A 24,322-nucleotide genomic window follows, 5' to 3' on the forward strand; every position below is an offset into this window, starting at 1 on the left:
TGCCCTATATGCTTGATGGAAAATGCTAAAACTCATGCTGTGCTGGGTATGAGTGCCGGAGGAATAGATGAAAACCATCCCTATGTCTTTCAGTAGAAACCTCCACTAGATCTCAGTTCCTTCTACAAATGAAAAGAGCCCTCCTGTGCACAGCGAAACAACTCCAGATCCAAACCAGTGTTCCTAAGATGTGAAACAGAAAACATAGATTTGTAACATTTTTTTATATGAAAGACTTAGACACACTTACCTTTCTATTTTCAGACAAGTATATTGCTTGGAAATTTAAAGTGTATCCTTTCAAAACATTGTGGATAAATGTTTCAAAAGATAAATACAGTAGCATCTATTAACAAGAGCCAATGTATTTTGATGATACAGCTGTATGGTTTAACCACTTTTATGAAAAAAACTGCAATGTACAGCAACAGAGCCGAGTATATAGATACCACACCATATGCTGAAGGCGGTCTAACCAATTGGGTGGGTTATGTTTTCAATGTATTTGCTTTTATATTCTGCTTTTAATCAAGGTCTTGTTTTCCATCTGTACTTTATGATTAACCACCATGGATGCATTAAAAAAAACATAAAGGCAGTGTAAAAATAGAATAAAATATTATGTTCAGAGCAATTTCCCACAACAGTGGCTGTAATCCCAATTTTACTTTGGTATTGGCAGAACCAGTTAGGATGCAGCTATATACATAAAATACACTATTGAAAAGAACAATCTGTTATCAAATTGTTTGCTTCAGTCTAAAAATGCAATACCATTGTAAGTCATTTAAACAGAAGTCTTTAGAATTGAATATAAAATGTTGTTGTTTAGTCATTAAGTCCCTGTCCGACTCTTTGTGACCCCATGGACGAGAGCACGCCAGGCCCTCCTGTCTTCCACTGCCTCCTGGAGTTGGGCCAAATGCATGTTGGTAGCTTTGATGACACTGTCCAACCATCTCGTCCTCTGTCGTCCCCTTCTCCTCTTGCCTTCACACTTTCCCAACCTCAGGGTCTTTTCCAGGGAGTCTTCTCTTCTCATGAGAAGGCCAAAGTATTGGAGCCTCAGCTTCAGGATCTGTCCTTCCAGTGAACACTGAGGGTTGATTTTCTTTAGAATGGATATGTTTGATCTCCTTGCAGTCCAGGGGACTCTCAAGAGTCTCCTTCAGCACCACAAGTACCACAATTCAAAAGCAAACATAAAATGTACTGGCTACAATTTAGAGAAAACTGGCCCACCAAAGTTCTCCCGATGCCAATGGAATTTGGGTGTGTAATGGTTACCCTGATGATAGAAAAGATCATCAAGCATAAGGATGTGTCACTGGAGACCAAGACCAAGATAATCAATACTTTTGTATTTCCAGCCATCATGTATTGTATAGGTGTGAAAGCTTGACAGTTAAGGAAGCTGATAGGGAAAAAATCAATTTGCTTGAAATGTGGTGCTGGAGGGGAGCTTTGTAGATATACTGGACTGCCAAATAAGACAAACAAATGAGTCCTAGATCAAATCAAGCCTGAACTATCTCTGGAGGTAAAAATATTGAAGCTGGGGCAGTCCTTTTTTGGGCACATCATGAGAAGGGAGGATTCTCTGGAAAATACAATAATGTTGGGAAAGGTTGAAGCCAGCAGGAGAAGAGGATGCCCCAATATAAGATGGGTTGACTCCCTAAAAGAAATCACAGGCTTGAGTTTGTAAGAGCTGAGTGGGGGCCGTTGATGACATTTTTTGAGATCACTCAGTCACAGGGTTGCCATAAGCCAGAGGTGACGTGACAGCACGTAACAACAACAATGCTCACTCCGAATTGCCACCCACTTCGTTGGTGTCAAGTTTTTGAAGAGGGAAAGAGCTAGCAAAGATGAACACTTTCCCCTCAACCTGTCAAATATGACAAGAGAAACCACTGTCCCTGGAATAAAAGCAAGGTTTTTGTTCAGTTCCAAGACAGGAACAACACACATTCTGAGACTGAGCCCGCTGGTTGTTGGTCCTTCCCAGTGCCCTGTTGCTTACAATGAACGTCCTGGCAGAAATTTCACAGGATCCGAAGGAAAATCTCTAACCTTACGGAGTTAGGAATATCTTATGTATGTAGTCATGGGTGCCATCATATCTAAATCAACAGCATATCTACTGCCAATGAAATCTCTCCTCTTCATATGTAGTACTGAAAAAGGCTTGCAGGTGCTCCAAATATGAGGGCATGAAACTAACTGGGTGCACCTTGGCCAGTTTCTGACCCTCTCTGCCTGACCTACCTCACAGGGCTGTGATGAGAATAAAGTTGAGGAAACATATATATATAGGGTACCTTGAGTCTACTGGAGGACAGGTAACCTATAAACGGCCTTGGGTCCTTTTAAGAAGAAAGGCAGGGTAAAAATATTTTAAATGAATAATAAACAAATAAACATAACTGATAAACAAAATCCCACAGCATCTCAATGTCAAAACAGCCCTAATCACCTAATAAAACAATTATCGCTCATGAAGTCCATTCTCTCTCATGGCAACCCTGTTGTGATTTCTTAGGCTTACAATGTTCACCAGTGGTTTACCATTTCCTCCCTCCGACAGCGCTCAGGGACTGTGCAGCTTGTCCAAGGCTACACAGGTGGCAAGACATGTAATGCCTATCAGCCATGCACCTGCTAGGTGATCTCAGCTGGCTCCTTCCTTTCCTGAGAGCCGCAGTGTGAACTGGAACCCAAAGTGGAGTCTGAATCCCTGAAGCCAGAGCTCCACCCATAGTCACTCATCAACCTGCATCTTGTTACTCGGGATTCTTTATCATCCTTTTGCCGTTTTCTCTCAGGAGACCAGCATCAATTAAAACAAGCCCTCTGTTGGTCTGACCAAGGTTGAGAGAGGACTTCCAAGGAATGCATGACACAGAAAAAGAAATCTGCACCTTCCTCATTCATTGTGCAGGTGTGAACTTTACCCATCCCCTAACTTAGCAGCATCAACTAAGAAAATGCACTGACTATATGTTATGCAGGGCAAAATTTCTGGAAAGTCTGAAACCATGAGGTGGAGGGAACTCTTTTTTTCCTCCTGATCGGAGAGTTTTCGGAGGAAAATCCCAGAAATATCAAGAGAAATTGAAATGCACGCAATACTCACTTTCATAGCAAACATTACTGTTTTAGCAACATAAATTACTTTATCCGAACTCAGCATGTAAAACTGTACTATTTGGTAAATTTATGAAATGTATAAATACAGGAATCTAAGTTTTGCATAAGAAAAAATTAAGGATATGCACTGTATGAAAAAGAAAGCCACAAACAGCTGAATCTTATGCAACCTAACTACACATACCTTAATTTTTGCCATCTGAAAATTAGGGGAAGAAAAACGAAAAAAAAATCCCAGTAATCAAAGTGCTGCATTTCCCAAAGTTTCTAGTTTCCCCTCTGAAAAAAACTAAACACTATTCTTGGGAAGGGGAGGAAGTAGTTAAAAAAAGCTGTGCCCCCCCCCACTCTTCTGGCCTTCACATTTCTAACATTAGCACAGCCTCATCAAAGAAAACCATGTAATTGGGTGTTCCTTTTGAAAATATGCAGCATCTGATCCCTCTTACCATTAATATTTCACTGTAGAGCAAATATTCGTGTAAAGCAGGGAAGAGAATGTCTGAGAGCGCCACCATCCGTTTCTCTGTAGCCTTGCAGCATTTGTCAATGCAACTGGCCACCCCTTTGAGCGTGTCTGCCAGGTCTTCTTCCGACGCAGACCAAAGTGTGTGGATGGGGCCAAATTCTTTCAATTCATAGCAATAATCTTGAAAAGCAAGTTGAAGGAGAGATGGATTATAGAGATTTCTATTTAAATACATTTCTAAAACAATTCAAGCATACAGGTCAAGAAATCGGAATGGCTATTTAGAACCTCACAAAGACAGGAAGGACTTCTACCTTACTGTCACGGTTGTCATCTTCACTGCCTTATATCCAATATCATGCTCAGGACAGCATATGGATTTTTGGCCCTGACTCCTTGCAAACCCCTCTGGAACTGAAAACTATCCCAAAATATTTCTCAGTCCCCCAGAGCAATTTTTTAGGCATGGGGGGGGGGGAATGGATTTGGAGGAAGATGGGTGAATGGCCCCTCTTCCACTTAGGCAAAGGCAAAAACAGTATTAGACACTGACCATTATTATCAATACTCTAAAATACTTCTATTATCAATATTCTAAAGATTTACAATATGCAACCATGCCTCAGTCAATGTCAGAAAGTTAGTGATGGCATATTAAATAAATATATAAATTGCATCAATTAGACATGCTGTTTGAAATTCAGTAGTAAGTAGCAGTTAGACTAGGATCATTGAATCTGTGGGGATGTAAAAAGGCAACACTTATATAAGTTCAATTGATTCAATGGGTTGACTCTAATCACAACTTAACTACCAGGTAAGTTACTGGTCTATAACAGGGCAGGCACATTCGAGTCTTCTTTCCCACCAACCTTTCTCTTCCTTGTAAACTCGACGAGAAATTTTGTCCAAGAGACTAATCTTCTGGCTAAATATGTCCACATATGCATTCATTTCTGCAAAAGGTTCTGGACGGTTTTTCACAGTTCCTCCTCGCATGGATGAAGCAACTGCTTTAACAGTTTGTCCCATTCTGCTGAACAAGCCAGGGCCCTGCTTCCTATGAGATGAAAGCTCCTAAAAATGATGAGAAGAAATTCAGCATTGTCACTGGTGGCTGATGATGATGACAGTAAAACTATGAATTCACATCACAAATGGTGATTTCTGGATTTCACATAGAATGCCCATCCTGCTTATCTGGATATGTCTGAAATATGACAGATCTACCACATTTCCCCATACAGCTTATTGTCATTCATTCACACAGCTACTATCACAGCCCTTTTGAGGATTTCATTGGAACCCATAGCATCATTCAGAATGCCAGTATAGTCGTGCCCTGCTTAATGATTGCCCCGCATTATGACGAATCCGCTTTACAGTGATGTTTTTGTGATCACAAAATGATGGTCTAAATGGGGGAATTTCACTTAGCGATGATCGCTTTACGACGATCAAAAACAGCTGATCGTCGGGTTTTCAAAATGGCTACCGGGTGCTTAAAATGGCTCCCCGCTGAGCTTAGGGACTGATTCCTCGCTATATAGGCACCAAAAATGGCCGCCGTATGGAGGATCTTCACTGGACGGTGAGTTTTTAGCCCATTGGAACGGTTTTCAATGCGCTCCAATGGGTTTTTTTATTTCACTTTATGTTTTCGCTTAACAGGGCACTCTAAATGAGCCTTCTAGAATGACCCCTTACTTCAGTGACCTTCTCTAACTTTCTGCATCTGTTGCTTGAAGAATCCATTTAAAAATGGGAGGACACTATGTTCTATTAATGGTTCACATGGAATACTGTACTAAAGATGACTCTGTCATTCTCATAGCATGACAAGCAACCATGACCAATATTTTCCATCTTGAACTGTACCCCAAAATAGGGAGCAGAACTTAGGTTTGCATGCTTCTGTGAATGAGGAAACTGGGAGTGTCCATATTTATATACTCCCTGGGCACTTTCTTTTATGGTTGTCGTGGGTTTTTCAGGCTTCTTGGCCGTGTTCTGAAAGTGGTTCTTCCTAACGTTTCGCCAGTCTCTGTGGCTGGCAAACTTCAGAGGAGACTGGCGAAACGTTAGGAAGAACCACTTTCAGAACACGGCCAAGAAGCCTGAAAAACCCACAACAACCATTAGATCCCGGCCATGAAAGCCTTCGCGAATAGACTTTCTTTTAGTTCTTCATAACTATTAGTATAGGAGTAGGTCTTGAGTAATTCAGGGTGAGATCTGTACTGACCCAGGAAACTCACTGGGTGACCTTGGGCAGTAACACATTCTCAACATGACCTACCTTATGTACACCAACTGAAGAAAGGGAAGAATATAAATCTCAGCTCATTGAAGAAAGGACAGAATATAAATGTGACAATTGAAGAAATATAATGTTTCTGTGTGTGTGTGTGTGTGTGTGTGTGTGTGTGTGTGTGTGTGTGTGTGTGTGTGTGTGTGTGTGTGTGTGTGCGCGCGCGCGCGCGGGTTCTTTTTTATTTCAATGAAAAAAGCAAGCAAATGAGAAAACAAGCAAACCTCTCCCTTAGCTGAGTAGCAGATTTATTTATTGTAACAACAGCACTATTTAAAAGTTAATTTACCCAAGCCTGCGCAGTTAGAAAGATTTTAAAGTCCTTATTGAAAGTTAAGGTGGGATGATCAGCAATCCGGTTTAAAAATTTATGAAGAGCTTTCCTTCTTGTCTCAATGAATTCATCATTAAATCGTTCCACAACTCCTTTCATTATGAATTTTTCAGGCAATGGCTATGGGGGAAAAAATAAAGTAAGTAAGTAAAAGGAGGAACAAAAAATAAGTAAGCCGAAAAGTTATATCTACCAAAAAAACAAACCCTCAAAAAATACAATCCTTTGGCAAAAATAAAGAGGCCTCAAAACTAAATGGGGAGCAGTTGTTCCATTATCAGAATACCTATAAATGAGAAGACTTATGAGAGGAGACATTTTACCACTTATTACTTTAAAAACAATGCCCCCATTTTTTACCTAAGCAATAATTTTCTTTCTCTGACTACAGGAACACTGATAAATATTTTGAACAGGATTTAAAAATCCATTATTATGAAGTCATGTTTGCAAGTAACAGAGACATGCCTCTATTTAGTATGGACAAAGGCCAATTTCTTCAGCAGTAGGACCAGGAGCAGTAAATACATTTCTCATATTGGTGCACTTCAGTCTTTTTTTATGGAGGAGATGAATGTATTCAAAGCAATACCAAAAATCAACTAGACCCACAGGAATGATGAGTGTTGGGTGCGCTTCTTCAAGTCTTCCCTTTAACCACAGGAAATCTTGATACCGTCGTCTAACTTCATATTCACAGGAGTCAAATTCACCACGTGTTGTCTTAAAATCAGAGAAAGAACACAAAAGCAAATAAGGAAATAGTCCAAATGTTGTTTGGTGTACACAGTTGCCATTTTTGGAAGGGAAAGATCAGCCTATATTGCAATTATATATCTATCTATATATTCAATTACAAGTATAGGATGACCCTTGTATCCACAGGGGATCAATTCCAAGCCCTCCTCCACGGATGCCAAAACTAGAGATGGGGGTATTCGTATACGAATATCCCCGGACAGGTGGATTGATCTGCTGCTGCTGTAGGCTCCGCGGGGAGGGGTCTGTTGTTAGGGAGATGTGAGCCCGAGTATTTCAACATAAACAGTTCACATTCTCTAGATCAGCGGTTTCCAACCTTGGGTCCCCAGATGTTCTTGGACTAAAACTCCCAGAAGATTTCACCACTAGCTGTGCTGGTGAGGATTTCTGGTAGCTTTAATCCAAGAACATCTGTGGACTCAAGGTTAGGGAACTACTGCTCTAGGTGCTTCTCTGGACCACCACCTTCACTGCCAGCTTCCGGCATTACCACTATTTTTCTCAGTCTATTCCTGCAACCAATTTGGTCCTTTTAATCACTATTTTTGCCCACAGTGATCTTGTAAATAAGAAGCTGCATGTCCATGTAAATGAGAGGTGGGCAAAGTACAGATCTTGGGCCACAGAGAGCCCCCAAAGGTTACTTCTTTGCCTTCACGTCACAAAACTTCCCCTTCCACCACTAAAAATGGTTTTCCCTAGACCTAAAAATAAAACTGTTGAACTGGTACTACTGAAAACCTCCAGAAGCAGCCATTCACCTTTCAAAATAGGTCCCAATCTCTCTCTCTGCCATGTTTAGCATCCTACAATGCCCATCTTCCAAAAGTTGTAGTAAATTTCTGGCCACTTTCAGTTCTGTTCTTTCCTACCTATTTTCCCCCAAGTTGACCCCCTCCCAGGATGTCTGAAGTTGCCCAGCCCCAGCGTAAATCAAGGTTGGCAGGATGAGGGCCAGCTGCAACATTTACATGATTGAAACAGCCCTTTGTGGCAGCCCAGTGCTAACCTTCGTAACAACTCTGTAGGTGATGAACGTTTCAATGGCAGTGACGTGGCTTTCTGGATCATCAACGGTGATGAAAATATCCTTTGATTCTGGTTCATCTTCAAATTTGTACTGGTTTATCATGGAGGCTGGAGATGTTGGCATCAAAGGACTGAATGAATTTACTTCCGTTAAGGATGCGTCCTGAGAATAAATAACACATTTGAAATAACTGTCACTATTATTGAGAGGTAGAACCTGCCGCCATAGTAGCGACAGAGCTACGTTGCCATAGCTAAGAGCAATTGCTACAATGCACAACTAATTTGTCATAACATAGAGCCAAAGATTCCCAACACTTTATTTTTAATTGAGCTGTAATATTTTGGAGGCTATAACTGTCACTGAAACCATGTTTCTAGCCCTCAAGACTGAGAAGAAAAACATTTGCTGCTCGTGAACCACCCAGAGTAATCACTGGTCACATGGGCAATATAAAAACCAAACACTGTAAATAAATAATTTGCTACTGAAGTTTAGCACGTAAGATATTTGGGCAGAGATGCAATTCACTGGAATAGTTATGTGATATCAACCTAAGATGACCTTAATAGGGTTTCTCCAGGTATGGGAAATGTTCAAGGGGTGGTTATCCATTACCACTCCCCACTGGGTTTCTATGGCTGAACAGGCATTTGAAGCCAGGTCTTCTGAGTCCTAATCTAACACAATCTACCACATCACACTGGCTCTACATTAGAAAATAGCTCTGCTTCATTATATCTTTCCTTACAGGCAAAGAATACTGCTAAAAATGCCATATATCCATAGCTAGTTATTGCTATGGCTATAGCTCTCTCTCACTCTTTCTATATATTTATATACAGTATATTGGTTGGACTGCTTAGTGTGAAACTTGGGTCTTATAGGGCACCTGTAATACCTGAAGGAAAGAATTACACAATCGATTCGACCATTATTCTTTCAGACTTTTGAAAGCATTATTCTTCCCCTGCTCCCCCGTGGACCCACTAGTCTCAACCGCCTGTTTTTATTGTCAGGAAACTGTCAGTTCCACAATGACCATCTTCTCGAAATGGGCCACTCAGTTCTCACCAAAGCATCAAAGGGAGAAAAAGGATTATCAATCAACCGACAACCCACAACAGCCTTTCTTGTCTTGAAAATGGCCTTGGAGTCCAGGCTTAGTGCATGTCTTTCCCTTGACCTCCAAAGGTCACCCCCTTTCTGCCGTTTGCTTCTTTTCAAGCAAACAGAGCCCCTTTGTTGATAAGGAGTCAAACTCTGTGCTGGAAACGATGTCCTCACAATGGTTTAAGTGCCAGTATTCTATCTACCTTTTCTTGGTGGATCATTATATAAATTGCTAAGACACACAACAAAGGGTTTCGCTTCTTGGAAAAAGAACGCCATGAGCTGCTGTAAAAGCCCTCATCAGATGGGGAAAGAAATTTAGCATGTGCATACTCAGAGACCAGCATACACACCTACTTGTGTGCTACCAGAATGAATAATGCACTGAGAAAGTTCTCATCTTTGTCATCAACTTATTATACACCTCTAATGTTTTAGTTGTAATGTGTCACCAAGTCAAAACCAACTATAGCAACCCTAACAGGACTTTCAAAGTGAGATAATTAAGGAGTGGTTTTACTAGTTCCACAGCCCCAGTGAGCTTCCATGGATGAGCAGGGATTTGAATCCAGGCCTCCTGAGTCCTAGTCCTTCACAGTCCACTAAACCAGTGGTCCCCAACCTTTTTGGGACCGTGGACCAGCTAAGCCTCTGAGGAAGGCGCCCCTCACATGCACGCGCACACTCTCAGGTGCATGCATGAAGTGATGGAGGAGCACCCGTCCACCCACCAGCACTGGTGTGAACGCTCCCCCACCTCTTCGCGCATGCGCAGGAGTGCCTGCACTCCCGCCTGCCCAGCCCTTTGCGTGTGCGCTGACGAGAAGGGTTGGGGGAATGCTGGTGCTGTGGGGAGGGAAGTGCATGTGGGGGGGCAGGAGGTCTGTCTCCGTGGCCTGGTCCGGCTCAGACACTGGGCCGTGGACCGGGGGCTGACGACCTCTGCATTATATCACACTGGGTATTCAATTTAATCATACATGTCTATAAGTAAACCACCAAGTTTCATCTCGTATGCATTAAGGTCACTAGAAAAAGGTCAAATCAGACAGGATTTCAGATCCAAAAACGTTGTTAGACTGGCCACCTCTCCTTGCTTCCAAGATGCAGCCACAGAGCTCCTGCATCAGGAACACAACACCTTGCACCATTTTCTTGCCCAAAATGTGCCCCCCCCAGATATTGCTACACAACTCACTTTAATTTTAAGAAATATATTGCAGATTGACTTATTGGATATATTCGGAGTGGTGATGGCTAAGAATGACGAAAGCGCCACAGGGAATGAGAAATTTTCCTTCCATGAACTTTGTTATGATCCAACCAAAACTTAAGTTTAATTATTGGTTCAACACTAAAAATACAAATTTCAAGGTTTCAAATCATGTCACAACCATTACTTAAACAGCCCTTACATTAGACATTTGAAATCTTAAGTAGGTTATTCTCATACAGTCATATGGGTAATGCACTTTGAATGACCATGGCTTGCCTAGAAGGCAGAGATGAAATCTGAAATGGGAACGTCTTACCTTTCTAGATCATATCCTTAGCCTTTGCACTCTACTAGCTCTCGAGGCAAACAGGATGCTTTGGGATAAACCATTCCCACATAAGGAACAGATCTGCATTACTAAACTCAAGTGACCATGAGCCTGAAGAACTGTGGATTGAAACTAGAGAGATTTACCTTATATGAACCAAGAAATATCTGATGTTCAAGCTGGATTCTGAAAAGGAAGAGGCACTTGAGATCATAGTGGAAATAGCCACAGAACACTGGAGAAGATCAAAGAATTTTAGAAGATCAGTCTATGTTTTATAGACTACAGCAAAGTATTTGATGGTGTGGATCATGAGAAACTATGAGTTGTTCTGAAAGATATAGGTGCACCTCAGCACTTGATTAACACAATGCATAACCTGTATTGTGGAGAAGAAGCTACTATTAGGACAGATTATGGAAAGACAGCATACTTTCCTATAGGCAAAGCTGTCAGACACGAGTGCATTTTATCATCTTATCTGTTCAATCTGCATTTAGAACATATCATACAGGAAAGCCAAACTGGATACAGATGAAGGAGTGGTATAAGAAATATGGATGATTTAAGACATGCAGGTGACACCATCTTACTGGCAGAAAGCAGCACTGGAATGACGTTTGGTGAAAGTGAAAGAAGAAAGTGCCAAAGCAGGACTACAGTTGAACATTAGAAAAGCAAAAATCATGACTACAGAAGATCTACGCAATTTTAACATTGACAATGAAGAAACTGAAAAGTCAGCAATTCTGTATACCTTGGTTCAATCATCATTCCAAATGGAGAAATCAGAAGAAGACTGAGACTAGGAAGGACAGCAATGACGGAATTAGAAAATATCTTCAAGTGTAAGGATTTGTCACTGGAGACCAAGACCAAAATCATCCACACTCTTGGATTTCCATTCACCTTGCATCAAAGCTGGATAGCTTAATAATAATAAATGAATCAGGCTTGCATTTACAAGAGCTGAGCACTACTGTTGAGGACAGGATATTCTGGAAATCTCTTTTTCACATAGTCACCCAGTTGGAGGCAACCTGATGGCATGTAACAACAAAGTCCAAGTTATATTTTAAACCATTGGCCACAAGCAGACTGTAAAAGTGGATCCCCCGCCCCCAGCAGCTTTTAAATCTTTTGAAACAGAGTAGCCAGTGCTCTAAACAGAAAATATAAAGGCCCAGTTCTTCTTGTGTGGATTGGGAACAGGTGATGGCCTACATTATTATCTCCTAAAATTCCATTCAGATTTTTTATGCTCTGAGGGCACCATTATGTTATGCAGCCAAGTACAGCATTCCCTAAAATGTATGCACTTCATGTTTATGTTTTTGAGTAATAATCTAGATTATTAAAGTTGACAGCTTTAAGATTCTCATTTTTCACCACTTAGGGAGCTGTTTTATTTCCACTGTGTAAGGTACAAAGAATGATCTATGAAGTCAATTTACTCCCAGGTACCTACGCACTAGAAAAATAGTGTTTCAGTCGGGCAGCAAACTCTGCAAATGACTACATGGGAGGGCAGACAGAAACAGGGGAAGTTTTCATATTAATATTGATTTTGCAGGAACTCTTCTATTAATGCTTGCAAACGTGGGTTTTGCAAAAAAATAATAATAATACCAATCTGGTAAAGAAAAGTAAGCTGCCGGTTCTCTTCCACATCAGCTTCACAAGTCTCTGTGATTCAAAGAGTTGTATGAAGGGAAGGGTGGCCCTGTTATTTGAGCCCAGAGGGTGTGGCCCACCTAATTGCCAACAGCTCCAAATCCATCCATCCCACCCACCCAGCCAGCCAGCAAGGGAGTCAGAGACTAAGAAGAACATGCTCACTTCCCTTTCTGGAGCCACATGGATTTCAAATCCAGTCTGATTGTGAACTCAGTATCTTTTTAAAATAATTAATAAATAACCACAATGCACGGATGTCCAATGCAGAGGCACAGAGCCTTCCTTCTTGATATTGGAGACATGCAGGGCTCCTTGGAAAAAGCAGCAGGTAGTCAGGCAAGAACACTCTCCCCCAGTGTACTGTAAAAGCATACCTCTGGTTCCCACGGGACTCACAGCAACTATGTACTAAGGACATCACACAGGTTGCCAAGTAGCTAACCAGGGCGTGCCGTGCCTGCCTCGTTTTGGAAACATCAGCCCTTCTGTCTTTTCCCAGATAGTCATCACTTTTCCTATGTTGGCGGAACACCAGCAAAGATGTAGATTCCAGATGGTCAGAACTTGCTGTCCAGACTCCCTCCTGTGTACTGTGGTCCTCCTTACTTGTAAACATGTAGGCCCTGGTTTTGAGGCCTGTGATGCTGCTTCTCTCTGTTATGCCTGATGTAGGGGCTCACGTACAGAAAGCAGTTTGATAAGTAGTAGTAGCCCTGTTAGTCTGTGCTAGCATATCAGGAAAAAAAGAAAAGAAGACAAAAACGATCAGAAAACTCACATTAAAATAGAGCAGTTAGCCTGCCTGCCACAATGTTTTTGTCTTCTTAATTTTTTTTCTTTTTCTTTTGCCTGATATTTACAGAAAGGTGCTTTTTGGGTGGCTGAAACTCTCTTTTTTTTGGCCACATTTACTTCAAAGTAGGCCAGCTCTTCCTTGTGAGCAGACATATATACACTGGGTTTGTGAACAGCACTGCTCCTTACATTTCCTTCCGAGTCAGATTGGACAGGAGTGCTTGTTGGGCAGCTCATGTAACGAGGTAGACGCCAGCATATACCTTGCTCCCCTTTTTATCTGTGCCCCAAATGACTGCCCTTGCGTACCTGGATGGATCGTCACCATTATCAGCATTGTTTTCATTACAGGTAAAGATGATGATGCTCAGAAGCTGATGCCCACCAGCCTCTGTTGTACCTAGGCCAAATATACACTGTTCCCTGTTAGAACTATAATTTATTTATTTTAACTTAAGCCGCCCAGAGACCTTTGGGTAGAATGGGCGGCATATAAGTCAAATAAATAAATAAATAAATAAATAATTTATGTCAAGAGACTTTCTGCTCCCAGGTTTCCTTTGTTCCTTCTTGAGTTTTTGATTTATTTCTGCTTTTTTTTAATGGTTAGGGTTTTTGTTTGTTTGTTTGTGTGAACAGATATTCCAATAAACCAGAAATGTCTCCTTTTCAGGACGTTTCTCATTTCTCCAGCCTCAAATCTGGCTTTCCACTTCCTTGTACCCCACAGTCAGACAGCATACTAATTCCATGCCCATTAAGGAGTGTTGAGCTGGATTTTGAGGGTGGGGTTTCATCCTAATCATGTTTTAAACAATCCTACATGATCAGATTAAAAATTTGCTTTGTTCAAAGGGCATTGCCCTGTACAGTCAAACAGGACTGATTATTTTCAAATGCTAATTTGCCACACCTATATTCTCCACTATTTGACTGTACTCAAATTGTAGGAAGTGAATCCAGTATCAGAACAATCAGTTGACCAGCCTGCCCCCCTTACAGCAATAAAATAAAATAAAAATGATAAAAGAAAAAGGGAGAGATCTGACAGTCTCTTGCATGTTATCAGTTGTGTGGACTAAAAGCATTTAAAGACATAAGATTCTTGAACTATAATGATCTACCATAAGTCTCTGCATGTAAAAGCAGAGATGAAAATGTTTGAAATATTGAAGTCTCTACAATTATGGTGCAGATATTTTATGTTTCTAGACATGGACATACATATAGGGATTAGCAATTAAGGAGAGACTACATTGACAAATAACAGAAAATGCTCCAGGACTGTGAGGGTCAGATTTTTATTATTTTCCATTGACTACATAATGTATATAGATAGGTCAACACAAATTGGCCTGGATGTTTTTCTCCCCCAATCCACACTTTTTTCCTTTGCTACTGGGGTTTCCTATTTTTTTGTGGTTTTCTACAAACCACATCACTTGTGCTGGTGCAGAACAACATGTTCTGGGGTGCTGGTAGCTGGCAGGGTAGAAATAAAAAGGAAGCAAAAAGGCATTTGTGAGGGCGTCACTTTGCCTCAACCAAGCCCAAACCGGTTTTTAAAGGTTTGGTACCAACACTGAAACAAACTTTCACTAGAACACCTAGGAGAAGAGAACAGAACAGAACAGAAGAGCGAAGAGGAGAGAAACTGTATATCAGCCTCTGCATACAGCTTCTTAAGTGAGCCTCTACTGTCACTATGCTCCTGCAAATTTGGACAGCTACAGCAGAAGCTGCCTTAACAAGCTGCAAACAAGAGCTGATTGGAAATTTCATTCTATCTTTCTGCTGATTACTTGTCCAGTCAGCTAAAATGAACTCAGCCAGGGAAACCCAATTTCCTAGGTGAGAATTCAATATGTATTTTTCTCAGTAGGTATCCATACCCTTCAAGGAGGAGGAGTCTGTCTCAAACTTTGTACACAACCCTAACAAAGGAAGAGAAGGAGTTATTTCTTCCTCTGTCATAACTCTGCCACTCTGTTTACTGCTTGTGCAAAGACTGGGTCTTTTTGTTATTTTAGAGGCCCATCTTTGTTCCTGTGCATCCAAATGATGAAGAAAAGCTGCAACGGCTATAAGGCCAATGGAAAGAAACTACCAAGAAAAGGTTGAAGGAGTAAATGATCAGTGGGGGGAAAGGGCAGAGTGAAAACAAGGGAACAAACAAGAATCTGAATGGAATTGAAATGTGGATAGGTTGAGATTAAAATGTCGATACAGTGGTTATAAGGGCAGATGTTGAGGGTGATGGCGGTGGAATTCAGAAAGTAGGGCAGAGAATGGGGGGCATGGGAAAATGGGGAATGGGCAGGAAGAATGGCACTGCCCCCTCATATCAGTCTGCCTTCCCCCCTTTACATACAAATTACAACCTATTTATATTTCCTAAAGCCTGCTTGATAGAAATTGCTTTGATTTTCAAGGATTACGGAACAGACATATGCAAATACGAAAATGTCGATATGCAGTGCTTACCCCCTCCCCTCAAAAGGATCTTGTACCCAGAGCTGAAACAAAAATATTATTTCTGCATTAGCTAGATTTATTTTTAAACATTAGGAAGTGTACAATTCATAAATGATTCATTAATGCCTTTTAGGCTTACATTCGGTAGTAAATTTTAGTCAATTCTGAGATGCTGACATTTGGATTTTTCGCCCCATAAATTTCTGTCGTAAACAGATCTGTGAACATGCATTATCAAGAATGAAGAATGTGTCTTGTCTTCTGCAGCTGCTGTAAGTTTTTTTGGGGGGGGTTGCTAAATTTTGGGGGAAACTGTAGGGTTGAATGTTTGCCATGCTGAGCAGCTGGTTTTAAATGAATTAAGTAGTGTGCTATAATACTATAGCATTCTTCTACACCACTGGTTGCTCATGGGAGTAACTGAATTTCATTGCATTTCAGGGTGCAAATTTTCTTCATCAAACACCCTGAAACCCCAGATGATATTCACTCCAACCTTTTGATTGGTAAGATATACTTTATAAAATTTCCTGCCTCAGGATAGCCTTCAGTCACAGACACATTGCCCACATACAAACTCTTTTTGCTTCACTCCTTTCTCAGTTGACCAGCTTCGCCTCTTCTCATTTTCCAGGTACCACCAATGGCCAAAGTCCTGTTACTTAGCATAGTAAATAACACTAGAGGAGGCCCACTAAATCAGTGGGGTTTGGTGATTCTTCCATACCTCCCATAGATTCAAATGGGCCTATTCTAACTATGATTTACTGTGTTAAAGCAAGTCACCATCAGAACAGGCCAATTTGAATCAAAGAAAGTTTGGATGAGCTTATTCACCAAATCCCCATTGAGTCAATGAGCCTACTCTACTCTAGTGGAATTTATTACACTAAGCAACAGGTTTTCGGCCACTGACTGCTTCCTCTTCAGCTCTAAACTGCAGCCATTACTTGTACCGCCTTAAGCCACTACGATTTTGACAATGACATCTCCCTTGGCCCAGTGTGGAACCAGGGCTCTCAAGGTTGAAACCACCAAAATGCCTTGATTTTCAAGAGATAAGACATCACCTGTCATCTCCTCATACTTTCTTGTTCCCTCTGGGCTTAGATGAAATTCTCACAGTACCTGAGGAGATCTTCCCAGTGTGCTCTTCCTCCTATAACACAAAGTATTTGGAGAGGGGAATAGCCTAATTTGAATGGGCAACTAAGACCAACCAGCTTTACAGAATGCCTACTGACTGGTAGAGATTAAAATGGCTAGAACTGATCTGTTGACCTCTGAGATTAAGTGCTTTCACTTGACAGCAGGAAAATAAATTTTGGGAAACTCTTGAGTCGGCGGCCTCTTGGGTATTGGAGACATGCTTTCTCTTTGCTTTTGCTTTCTCGTGCAACCTGAAGTCATTCTAGCAAGCCCAAAATGACAACAATCACACTGTTCTTTGCCAAAAAACTTCTCTACAACTGTCATGTTCCTAGTAACTTCAGAAACAGACTATGTACCACAACTATTTAGAATACATGTGCATGTTGTTTACATCTACTGTTTTGTCTTTTTCTGTGTGTATTTCTAAATTATATTTATGATTTTACATTATTGTAAGGCACCTCAGTTCCTCATTTAATTACAAAAGAGGGATGCAAATCTTAAACGATAATAAGAAACACTGTAAGTTATGCATTAGCTTTATTTGACAGCAATTCATGTCCTAGGAATTCCTGCCTAGTAGGTTCCTGACAGGTTGATCAAAGAAACAGATTCGCATGTATAAGCCTTTAAGAAACTTAAGAAAATTAGAATGACTGTTAGTCACTAATTTCTTCTATGTGAAATATGTCATGCTTAATCTACCTCTTAATGCAGAGGCTACAGCTCCACATTCAGTATCTCAACTTGTCATTCAAATCAAACTTTAATATAAAACCATACACAGATGTATCTGTGCATAAAAATAAATTATCGTGCTTCAAGTGCAATCTTGCATCCAGAACTTGGCCAGCTGACGGGGCCAAAGGAGACTGTAGAAATTTCAGAGAGGCGAACGTTCGAGCATATAAACCAAAATGGACTATTCTGGCAATGGTGTTAGGATACCTGTCCTCATCCCCTAAACACCTCTGTACCCCAAACTAACTACATCATTCCAGAAAAGGAATGAACAGAAACATCAGCCAGAATCTCTCTCTCTCTCTCTCTCTCTCTCTCTCTCTCTCTCTCTCTCTGTGTGTGTGTGTGTGATGGTTTGAATGCAATGATGTAAATTGCAGCTACAAATTTCCACTAGAATTCCTCCCTGTGTGCCAACTGCACCATCTGGTGTAATGAGGAATACAAAGCAGTGACTCCTTAACAAGTAGCAATTAGCCATTGTGATGTTGCGCTTATGCCAGTGTACACAAGTAATAGAATTCTGGCTACCTTCTCCCACCCTGACTATAGCAAGCCAGCAAGACTCAGGTAGCAGCAGTACAACACCTCTGCAATGGTTCTCTACACCAGTGGTTCTTAACCTTGGGTTACTCAGGTGTTTTTGAACTGCAACTCCCAGAAACCCCAGCCAGCACAGCTGGTGGTGAAGGCTTCTGGGAGTTGCAGTCCAAAAGCACCTGAGTAACCCAAGGTTAAAAACCACTGCTCTACACCACCCCAAGAGGCTCATTCTAGCCCAGGGGTTCCCAATCTTGGGTAACTCAGGTGTTCTTAAACTGCAACTCCCAGAAACCCTAGCCAGCACAGCTGGTGGTGAAGGCTTTTGGGAACTGCAGTCCAAGAATATTTGGGGACCCAAGGTTGGGAACCATTGTTCTAGCCAACTACAGTCCTATACACATTCAAAACAGATTCCCCTGACCTCATTTCTGGATAGATTCATACAAATTCCACTGTTAACACTGAGAGCATTTGATAAAGCGCTTCATATACATTATTGTGCTGCAATCCATTTAACACCCTTCTGCAGGATGACAATACTATTCCCACCAAACACTAGGGAACAATTATTGGCCCCAAACTGCACATAGCTGCCCCTTGAGTAGGACTGCAGGTATTTCTCTGTTCAACATTTTAGAGTTCTAAATGCGAATAATTCTGCTTCACATTACATAATGGGCAGAAGACAATTTAAATCTTTCTTTTTTTCCAATGAATCTCTGAAATCCAGAAACAGAAATAAGAATGGCTGTCCGTAAGGGACCATGTTTTACTCTCATGCTTTTCTCCCACCAAACTGAAAACCATATTGTTTGCTCTCTGCCAGCAAAACCCAGGGGCAATGTCTAAAGTTAATTTTTGTCCAGCACTTTGGAATGCCAAAGTGACATTAAAATACAATGCATAATCAGCAAGCCATCATCAACAGCTTGTGGGATGGGCAACAAGGCAGAGGTCATCGTACAGCAGAAACACGTGAGGTCTCTTTTACAGCATTTGTGAAGACAGGCAATTCTCACTTGAAACATTTTCTCCTACAATAGAAGAGCGCCCTCCCTCCTCTCATAAGTAAAGAAGAGGTGAAAGTTGCACAGGAAATGTTTTTAGCTTGGAAAATATCAGTTTTGCCTGAACTTCTTCAATTGTAGCACACCTATCTTTGGTGAAAAACAAAATGTACCTATTTATAACCTATTGATACATGATACTGGGATGAACCTTTTGTAAGTGCTGTAATTTATACAGCTCCTAAATGCTATGATTTTCTTTTCTCCCACCAAACTGAAAACCTTATCCCTGAAAACATAAAATTGAGAAAATATCATGGACACACACCTACAGTTTCAAGAAGCATTTAAAAGGGCAGTGAAACTCTTGGAGTTTGGAGGGGGGGGAACTGAAAGATTAAGGGCTAAATATGTTTATATGTGTACCAGAGCTTGGAAAAAAGTTGTTTCTGGATTCCAGCTTCTGAAACCCCTTCTGGGTACTGGGTGTGGTGGCTTACAAATTCTATGGTGCCCCTCCCCCCAAAAAAGTAACTTTACTAAGCTTTGTAGATTACATGAGTATTTGTAGTCCACTTCACATAGTCTGCTAAAGGCAGACAATACAGTGTCTCTCTCTCTCTCTCTTAAAATATTATATCCTGCACTTATGCTGATGTAGAGAGCCACCCCAAGGGTGATTCCTGTCTCAACATGCCTGAACTCTCAGTAGACAAAGAATGGATTGGTGTAAACAACAGACATGGAGACTAATGTGAACTGACATCTGATTTGCTGATGGAGGAAACTAACAATACGCAGAAGCTGTGATGCCTGCATGCTTTGAGCAGCTTTCTGGCCCCTCTGAAAGATCACACATCAGTCTGGAGCCCTCAAACACAGAACCCATGAACTCAAAAAGACAGAGAAAGAAAAAAAAGAAAATTGGCCCCTTCTACTTTGCTCACCAAGCAAATCACCTGTCAAAAACTGATGTAAATCGAGGGCAGACAAATTGCTGCTGAAGATCTGAGGTCTTCTCCCCAGACCTCAGATCTACTGGGGATCCCCCTTTTTTCCAGCCACAAAAACAAAACCTTTTCCTGGAAGCCTTCAGAAGTGGTAATTTACTCTTCCAATAGACCATAGCCTGCGCTGCCGCACCATTTGACACAGAAAAAAAAAATATCAATTTTTCAAAACTAGAAGTAGACTTTTGGCCATTTCTGGGTTTGTCTCTGACTTGTTTGTTTGTTTGCACTCTGCGCTTCACCTGGAAGGCTCCAACAAAAGAAAATGGGCCTCCAGATCTTGTCCATCTTGGCATCAGTGCTCTTGTACATTATAGCCAAGAAGCAAGGAAAAGGCTTGAAGACAGACCAGAGAAGTACCCAAGCAAATGTAACATTTGGCACATGAATACCTCCCTCAAATTGACTTCAAAGCCCTGGTCGTTGCAAAATGAGGAATGGCATTTCCAAGTCCTCTGCCAGTGGGCAAAGGAGAGTTGTTTCAAAGCACAGAGTGAGAAGGTCTGCAGATGTGTCATGTTTGAAGGTGGAAAGATAGAAGGCTCTGCAGAGGTAAACACAACTTTTTCAAACTCACAGGGCTTTGGGATTCTGAGTGTTACAGACCAGAAAAGTAACTTTTTCCAAGTTGTAGAGCCCATTGTGTCATATTTAGCTTGGAACTAAGCAACAGCAGTTGTGATACTTGTGGTCTTTCTTGCCTTCAGCATCCAGTGCAACATAAGCCAGCTTTCCCAACTTGGGAGAGAGGGGATCCAATCAGCAGAGACCAGGAATCAAGGTGTGCTTGTTAATGAAACTAAAATGTACAGACAATTGCTTCACTATACAGTAACAACATCTGGAGCAAAGAGGAACCTGGGCCAGGAAAAGCTGCATTTGACTTGGGTCTGAGAGACATGGCAGAACAGAAGAACAGCCACAAGGGATCAGGTCTTTCTAGTCCAGCATTCTGTATCTAGTTGCAACAACACCCTTTGAAATCCCCAGCAGCTGGTATTAACAGACATCATCACCTCTGCAGCTGCAGGTACTTCCCAACCCCACCTGCTTCACCATGCAAGGAAGGATGCAAAAACCCAATTAGCTACACTTGACTCCTGGGAGAGAGTGTGAGATATTAGGTATGATCAAATGGGTTGGAAGTGCTCAGTACACAAATTAGGGCAGTTGCATGCCCACACTCCCTCACCCCACCAAACTGCCTGGCATGGAGACCCAACAGAGCTTCCCATATTAGGGTGTGCAAAATGTTATAGCAAGAAGAAAGGCACAAGATGACTGCTACGGATAGGAGTGGAAGTTCAGAACCACCAAGGGCAAATGAAAGTCTTCACCCTTTCCTCCGCCATAGTAACTGAGCAGTCCCATGAACCATTACAATCCACAGCTAGGGAGAAAAGAAAAATAAGCAGTTGCTCAGACTACTAATTCCAATTTTTCACTCTCCAGACACTAATGATGATCCCTGACCATTCACATTTCTGGGGACCCCATGGAGTTGAAACCCAGCATCATCTGTGGACCTCCTAAACTCCTCTAAGTTTACTACAGGCTCACAGTTCAAAGTCACTCCACAGGCTCTTTACAACATATTGAAAGAAATTCAACCCTCACGTGTCTTACTTAAAGCATCTTTCTCAACCTGACGTCCCCCCTGACAACCATTCCCATTCCTGCCCCTCCCGCATGCTGGCTGCGGCTGATGGATGTTGTAGTCCCCGAAGTCGGGAAGGGTGCGAGGTCCGGGGGAGCCCGATTCGCTTTTCCTTCCCTCAACTCGAGCCGTGGAAAAAAAAAGGAAGGTTGGGACGCCAACCTTTCCCCTGGAAAAAGGACTGCCCAGGCGCCAACGTCTTCCTAGCCGGGGCGAAAAGTGCGCGGCGGCGAAAAAGTTCTGCCCTGCGGGCGGAGGAGGGACCGTTTCCTGCCCCCAGCCATTTGGAGGCACGGGACAGTCTCCTAGGGCGGTTTCCGTCCCGTCACACCTTCCCGGCCCGGGAGAAGGGAAGCCCCAGCTTGTCCTCGCTTGTCCCCCGCCTCATGCCCCAGCTCCGGAGCAAAGGGCGGAAAGCAAGGAGGGTCGGGCAGGTCGCGGCTTCCCGCCCGCGCTTGCAAGCGGAGGGCGAGTTGAGCGCCGCGTGGCTCTTGCCTCCCCCGTCCCCGGGCGAGACCAGCCGCGGGCTGCCAGGCTCCTCGGGCGCCAGCGGGAGTCCCCCCCCCCCCGTCCCCCGCGCGCTCTGTACCTTGCTGAACACTTCCAGGTCCTCGTCGTCGTCGTCGAACTCCAGCAGCTCCGGCGAGGACGGGAGAAGCGGAGGCCGAGCGGAGCCCTGAGGAGCCCCCGGCGTCTCGGCGGAGGCCGTCGCCCCGTCGCCGCTGGAGGGAAGCGAGGGCGGCGGCCGACACCCGCCGCCGCCGTCCGGCTCCATAGCTCGAGCTCGCCGCCGCTCGGGTGCGGGGGATGCGCACGGGCGGAGGAGCCCGGGGAGGGGGGCGGGGCCGCTGCGACCTTAGGCTCCGCCTCCGCCTTCCCGGGCCGGCCATTGGTCGCCGGCGCGGGTCGCCTTCCCTTTCCTCCCGCCCCGCCGGAGCGAGGAAGGCGAGACCGGGCTCGTTGTGGGAGGCGCCGCGTCTGCTTGTGGCTCGGTTGGCGGGAGAGCCCCGCTGGAAGGTTGCCTGTACCCTGGACGGCCCCGCGAGCTAGCGAGTGGAACCTGTTTTGAGAGCGACATCTTTGCCCAGCTTGAAAGCCCGAGGGTATTGAGCGTGGGAAAGAAGAAGGACGGTCCTGCCGGAGGGTTTCTTCCGAACTTACAGAAGTTACTTTTTTTTTCGAAGTACGTCTCCCAGCCAGGATGGCTAGTGGCGGTCCAAAAAATGTAACTTCGGCAAAAATTGGGCTTCCTCAGGCCACCTGGGGTTTGAGGTGGCCCCCCTGGTCTCCTGTGCCTTTAAATGTGGGGCAGCCGATAGCACAACAATTTAATCAGGTGGTGTTAAAAATGGGGGAGGGCAATACTTTAAAAAAGGATGGATGCACATTAAAAAAAAAAAGAGGAAAGAGAAAAACGAGGGAGTTGGAATAGAAATTCATAAGAGCGGGAGCAGGTAGAAACTCTCCCTTTGCAGGAGGGGGTAAAAAGATTCCAAGATTATTCCAAATAATAATAATAATCTTTGTACAGCAGAGCTGGAAGGGAGCCTGTGGATCATGGAGTCCAGCCCTTGACGAGGAGGCACCGTGGGGGAATTGAACTCCCAACTTCTTGCTCTGACGGAAGCCACTGAACTGCCCAGCAGGTTTGAAAACAAAATCGCGTGGTCCTGAAGTACTAGTTTTGACCACACAGTTTTCATGAAGCAGCTGGAGTGGGTAGACGACCTGGTATCCTTTGCTCATTTCTGCACAGCACCCCGAACACATGAAAGTTCCCCGGGAGTGATCCCTGTGAGAGCAGGGCTGAGTCAGATTTGGGGGCTTCAGCATTTTGGACTCAAAATTTGCAAAGAAAACAAAGCAGTAGGAAACAAGTAGATAAGCCTTGATGCCATCCCGTTTCTTCTCAGTTTCCACCTGTACATGTTTTCTACCCAGCTGTACATTTTATGTTCAGTGATTTTTTTTAATGGCCAGAACCAGAAAAAAACAGTTGGACTTGGACACTGGGTATCAGACACCATGCACACCAGATCTCATCTAATTTCAGAAGCTAAACAGGATTGGGCCCGGTTAGCACTTAGATGGGAGATCACCAGTGATCTCCCAAGATGGACTAAGAAAAGTGCTGGATCCGCTTGGGAACCAGCGGCCCCAATGTCACAAAACTGGGCTGAGTGGAATGACCTTACTCCATAAATAAGGCAGTTTGGTGGTGGTTTCATAAACAGACCAACGTAAACTAAAGATGGTCTATCAAATCTTCCCAATAATGAAAACAACGAAGGGTTTCACTATGATGTCCTGCTTAATCCAGCCTTGCTCTAAAGGGCTCCAGGGAAAGTAACATCCGAGACAGGCCAGTGTGCAGTGGTGCGATTGCCACAGTCCCGGTGTTGTCGTTCCATAGCTGTTTTTTGCACATTTGGTTCAAGGAGCTAAGCTGGGAGTATTGTGCTTCTAAGGGCAGGAAGGTTTTACTTACCAGCCCTTATCGTCTGCAGCTAAAATGCATATAGGTCTGTATTTCCAAGTGATTAGCTGGA

The 24,322-nt window shown here is 43.0% G+C and overlaps 1 protein-coding gene across 5 annotated transcripts in view; it reads right to left on the reverse strand.

Annotated features, from left to right (window-relative positions):
• Positions 1-22,576, reverse strand: part of SNX7 (sorting nexin 7) — a 48,305-nt gene extending 25,729 nt beyond the window's left edge. The window contains exons 1-7 of one of the 5 annotated variants that reach the window (XM_072997953.2): positions 11,474-11,502; positions 10,863-10,902; positions 8,039-8,221; positions 6,880-6,990; positions 6,223-6,387; positions 4,495-4,699; positions 3,603-3,802 (exon numbers count right to left, since the gene is read on the reverse strand). In XM_072997953.2, coding sequence (XP_072854054.2) covers positions 3,603-3,802; positions 4,495-4,699; positions 6,223-6,387; positions 6,880-6,990; positions 8,039-8,221; positions 10,863-10,902; positions 11,474-11,490 — 921 coding nt within the window. In that variant the 5' untranslated portion in view covers positions 11,491-11,502. Of the gene's footprint in view, positions 1-3,602; positions 3,803-4,494; positions 4,700-6,222; positions 6,388-6,879; positions 6,991-8,038; positions 8,222-10,704; positions 10,727-10,862; positions 10,903-11,473; positions 11,503-15,672; positions 15,700-22,362 lie in introns of those variants that run through there. The other 4 variants (XM_078391767.1, XM_072997952.2, XM_078391768.1 and 1 more) reach the window with 4 other exon arrangements.
• Positions 22,577-24,322: the final 1,746 nt, after the last annotated feature.

Source organism: Pogona vitticeps, chromosome 4 (assembly GCF_051106095.1).
Source record: "Pogona vitticeps strain Pit_001003342236 chromosome 4, PviZW2.1, whole genome shotgun sequence".
In the NCBI taxonomy this organism is placed as follows: domain Eukaryota; kingdom Metazoa; phylum Chordata; class Lepidosauria; order Squamata; family Agamidae; genus Pogona; species Pogona vitticeps.